Source organism: Pollachius pollachius (assembly GCF_949987615.1).
Source record: "Pollachius pollachius genome assembly, chromosome: 5".
Taxonomy (NCBI): domain Eukaryota; kingdom Metazoa; phylum Chordata; class Actinopteri; order Gadiformes; family Gadidae; genus Pollachius; species Pollachius pollachius.
In genome coordinates this window covers 21,713,893-21,719,277 of record NC_136938.1, presented here as the reverse complement: position 1 = coordinate 21,719,277, position 5,385 = coordinate 21,713,893, and the positions used below count along the sequence as shown (strand labels likewise).

Genomic DNA, 5,385 nt, shown 5'->3' with positions numbered 1-5,385 from the left:
GTGTGTGTGTCGGCGTGTATATGTGTGTGTGATGTATGCGTGCGTGTAACTCACTCGCTTGCATTGATTGCACACAGACTCACGGAGCACTCTGAGTCAGACACGCCGACGCATCACTAGAAGGCTCGCCTGGGGGGGAGGAGGGGGGGGCCCGAGGGTTTGTGTGTGAGGGGGGCCGGCGTCGAAGCTCCCTCCAAAGCTACGACTACAGTTCAAAGGTCGGCGACGGGAGGGTCCAGTGGGGTCAAACCCAGTCTTGCAGCGAGCGCTTGCAGTGCACCAGCAGCCGCGGCGCGCCCTTCCTCTGCAGCGTGCTGATGATGGCGTAGATCAGTCCCAAGATGCACAGCACCAGGAAGAGGGGGATGGTGATCATCAGGATGTTCATGGTGCGCTCCTCGCTGTCGTTCACCTTCAGCACCACGTCCACCTCGTTGGTGTCCTCCTCGCGACCCTCACGCTTGTCCTCCTCCTCTTCGTCGCCGCCGCCGCCGCCGCCGCCGCCGCCGTCGGCGTCCTTCGTCCCGCCGTCTTTCCCGCCGTCTTTCCCGCCGTCCTTGTTGCCGTCGTCTCCGTCCCCGCCACGGCCCACGTCGGGGTTGAAGGGGGGCTGGTTGACGTCGGGGGTACCGGCGGTCGGCGTCGGTGTCGCGGTCCGGCTCCACCGGGTCCACGCTGCAGCCCATGAAGTCCCGAAGGATGGACTTGGGGTAGCCCGGCTCGCTCTTCATGCGGTGGTTGTCAAACTTCCAGTACCTGGAGCCCTTGTAGAAGTAGGTGTAGGCTGCGGAGCGGAGTGAACAGTGAAACAAGCGGTTTTAAATGTGCATGGTAAAAGGATTGTACGGTGGGTACATTAATAGGTAAGGGGTCTAGTGTGTAGGTTTGCTTTTTATGGCTGCAGTGTATTAGCCCACAAATATGAATGGAAAATATTGCGCAGCGGATGTTAACACTGAGGTAAAACACTAACTGTAAACCACACAGGGAAGAATAATCTGCAGTGAAAGACATTACAACTTAAAGTGACCGTTCCTATACTGCATAACGGCATGATGTAACCTGCAATACATCAGAAACAAACACGCAGACCACATGTGATAATAGCCTTTAATTTCACTGTTAAGATTATTCTAAAATAATAATATAAAGATACTATAAATTACACATACACCTAATAAAAAGGGCTTTAAGGAACAATGTGTAAATTATTGCTGCACTTGCCTTTTTTTATTCTCAAGGTTTAAGACATTTAGGACTACTCATTCAAAAGAGTGGGACTTTGCAGTCATGGCAACTGCAGAATACAGATGAGAGAGTATAGATACAAGGGTATTCCAGACTCTCATATATTCCCATAATGGGTTTTTGTATCATGATGTCACTTTTTCTCTATATATAAAACACCCCCATTGACACACTCACACACTCACACAGACAGACACACAGCACACACACTGCCTAGCCCTGATTCATTCTTGCATGGCCGTCCCCTGACTTTCCATGCCCCTCCCTAATGCTCTCTCTCTCTCTCTCTCTCCTCCCCCCCCACCCCCACACAGCTGATGCACTTCAGAAGGGTCTAGTCCCTTGGCTTCTCCTCCCCAACCCCAGCCCCCTGTGCTCCCAGCTCACCTCCATCATCGTTGAGGAAGGCACCCTTGGGAGATGAGGGCACTGAGGTGTCCCACACACTGATGGGCTTCGGGTAGTCCCTGTCGGCCGCACGTGACTGCTCGTTAAAACGCCAGTACCTGGGGGTGGGGTGGGGGGGGGGGGGTGTTGAGACCGAAGTGTGAGTGCATGGTGGTGCCTTGGCTGTGTACACGTGTAAGGCACGCAGTGCGTGGGACGACATCTCTTTCCCCAGCTTCATCAATCCTAAGCAGGACTCGGTTCACCAACCAAACCATCCCCCCCCTCTTGGGGTCGAACATTAATATTAGATTGCATTTGAGGGGAGTACGTTTTGAAAAGGTTGCAAAAAAGCTGTGAAGGTGGTGACAGCAAGAGTAGCAGTTTTATATGTATCATAGTAGTATAGTGTTTAGTGATTTCTTCCAAAGCGACTTCCTTCAATTCAAGGACAGAGGTAGACTGTGCACATTGTGGTCTGCCAGAACCTATCCTGTAGGAATCAAACACCCTTACAACTAGACTATTAAAATCGAATCGCAGATACAATACAAGTCAAATACATTTTAAACAGTGTTGACGGTGGTAACCTCCCTCCCAACACCTTAAGGACGCCATAACTGCCTTCCCCGTAGCTAAAATCGTAGCTTAGCGGTTAGAGTATTTATCTTCCGATCAAAAAAACGCGTAGGGTTGATCCCAGGGGGAGTATTTACCGGTCTCCCTGGAAGAAGTAGGTGTAGCCGGAGGGCTCCCACCAGATGGCCGCGTCGATGCGGTCGTACGGGATGTCTCGGCCGTAATCGATCAGCTCAAGTGGGTAGCCTGGCTCCAGGTTAGCCTCCCTGAAAAGCCAGTACCTGTTCCCTGGAGGGAGGGAAAGATCTGCATTACTACCACCTCACCTGCAAGGCCCATGCCTACATCCACAAGGCCATAGTGGACATACATAGGACCTCGCAGTGGACAACGTGCATAGGAAAATTGAGTGGAGGTGGTAGGCTTCATTCTGCTATGAGGCAAAACACTGTGGATTGGCCCAGGGGTGTACACATCAGTGAATGTGTCCTCGTTCTCATTGTTGGAGTAACCTGATATACTACTTTAAATATCATTATAGAAAAAGATGCAAGAGAGGGAGTTTCCCCAGAGAGGAGATGGTGCAAAGGTACGAGAGTAATGCCAAGCAAAATAGTCTAGTCTAACTACGGTTGTTGCAGAGCCCAGAGACCTGTGTTTTCATAAAATATTTGGAAGTGCAATGTTCATCGCGCATCAACTATAGTTAAAGTCTGCTCCCAAGCCTTTGGACTCCGTAGGCAGCTTGTTAGGAAGAGATGGACAAGAGAGAGAGAGAGAGAGAGAGAGAGAGAGAGAGAGAGAGAGAGAGAGAGAGAGAGAGAGAGAGAGAGAGAGAGAGAGAGAGAGAGAGAGAGAGAGAGAGAGAAGCCCTGTTATGCTAACGAGAGAACGAGAGGAAGAGAGTAAATCCTTTCCATGGTTGAACGGTCCTTTACAATGCGTTCAGTGGGACTTTCCCTTCAACCCACACCCCACTCATAACCCAAGGCACGCACTCTAAAGAGCTGTTAACCAGGCCCTATGCACACACGCACACACACCGTCATAACCACACACGTACATACAACACATACACATATACCCCGACACACATACATACACACACATACACAAACACTACACACATACGCACCAACACACTGACACACACCCACACACACATGCACACCAACCCACACCGACACACACATCCACATACACACCCACAAACACAAACACACACACACATTCACATACACACTGACACACACACACCGACACACACACACAGGGTTTGCTGACAGACTAATCCCAGAGTAATTGAAAAGGCATGAAAACAATAACAGAAACTCATACACAACTGTGTTGCTTTTCATACGATGGGGCTAATCATTTTTTGGCCACTAAACATAAGTAAAACGGCATCATAAAGAGTGGGAAAAATGCACTACTTCAGCGTCTCAGCGATGCGGTCTGGTCCTAATGGTCCATTAGGATGGTTTGGTCCTAATGTGTATGGGTAAAGTGGGCCGGGTGTGATTACTTTTCAGCGTGTTTCAAGAACCCTGGGACCCCCCACGACCCCACGCCCTGGCTGGCTTCCAGGACATCTCCACCCTCTGGGACCCCCCTCTTTGTTTATAGTCCACCCCCTGCACTCAGCATCTGGGGGGTGGGGGGGGGGGGGGGGGGAAGAGGAGGTGTCGAAACTGGTCAGTAGAGATGGATGTCTGCCTGCAAGTCTGTGGGTCTGTCTGACCGTCTCCGTTTGGATTTATGTCGGTGCGGCGCTCTGTCGATACCTCTGCTCTGTCTGTCAGTCTGAACATAATAACAGCATTCCATAACAGCTGCTTTTCATCACTACATTTTTCAGCTATTACCAGTTTGATTCAAGCATAACCAAAGAAAAAATGCATACGTCTTTATTGTCAATTTTACATGAACTTATCTAAAACATACTGAGAAACATCTCCCCAGATGTGAGTTTCAAGGCAACAGGAGGTTCTCCGGCTCTGCGTGCCAGATGCGCCCCACGGGGCCATTCTGAGGTCCCCCCTCTCTACACTTAGCTTTTATTCCTCCTCATGCAGGCGGCTGGATGACAGCCAAGTGTCAGAGCCATAGGGCTTGCCAATGACATCATCATCATCCTCATCACCACCATCGGCGACACCACCATCATCGTAGTTTTCAGTGGCCCAAGAGACCGGCTGGCTGCCTTAAAGGCACAGTGCGCTCACCTCCATTGTAACAGACAGGGTGCTTGCACTGTGTCACATCACTTAATCATAAGTGATGTTGAGATAAAAGCCAGAAGTAACCCGTTTTCAATGGGGTTTAAGAATAAACACACCAAACCGTAAGCCAATAACATTCTGTAGGATTGATTTCTCAGAGGCGTCCAGTCGGTGCACACTCCCATAAGCGTTGCACGTTTGATCAGAGTTATTCTGCCGTGGTTCAAATGAACGGCAGAATAAAAAAGGGCCAGATGTTCCCTATTGTTAGAGTGAACCCATTTAATCTTCAGGGTATTCACATCTCATGCACTCACGGCATTAACCCCCCCAATCCCCCTCTATCGTGAAATCTGTGATATTGGCCCATAATAAAAGTGGGGGGAGAAAAGGAATCGGAGGCTTCATTGGGACAGGGTGGATGCACTACTGCACATGGAGGCCTTTCCATATGTCGAGCATGGTCTTCTGAGGATCGTATTGAAACAGATGTTGAACTAATGAAATAATGACCATGCTTGGTTGTGTGCTTAACGTGCAAAAAAACAGATATACAGTGTAAGATTAAGGGGCTGAACATAGCACTGTGTGTGTGTGTGTGTGTGTGTGTGTGTGTGTGTGTGTGTGTGTGTGTGTGTGTGTGTGTGTGTGTGTGTGTGTGTGTGTGTGTGTGTGTGTGTGTGTGTGTGTGTGTGGAGGGGTCTGGGCCATAAGCTCGTACCTTTAAAGAAGACAAACTTCCCGTCGTGTCTCTCGTAGGCCGCGTCGATATCCCCAGGCAGACCCCTCCAGAAGTGGCTGATGGGCATGGGGTAGTTGTCCAGGACCCGATTCCTCCGCACCCGCCAGAACCAGCGACCCTGAAGGGAGCAGCAATACACGCAGGTTCGATCCCCAGCGTCCACTATCTACCATGAACTTCAACCGCTCCAAAATGACTGCAGGTCAT

General features: G+C 50.1%; 1 protein-coding gene across 1 annotated transcript in view; it reads right to left on the bottom strand.

The window, feature by feature from the left end:
• Positions 1–244: 244 nt before the first annotated feature.
• Positions 245–5,385, bottom strand: part of mmp15b (matrix metallopeptidase 15b) — a gene marked incomplete at both ends in the record, with an annotated part of 24,585 nt that continues 19,444 nt past the window's right edge. The window contains 5 exon segments of the mRNA XM_079737196.1: positions 245–628; positions 630–784; positions 1,636–1,754; positions 2,352–2,502; positions 5,158–5,296. Of these exon segments, the coding sequence (XP_079593322.1) occupies positions 245–628; positions 630–784; positions 1,636–1,754; positions 2,352–2,502; positions 5,158–5,296 (948 nt within the window).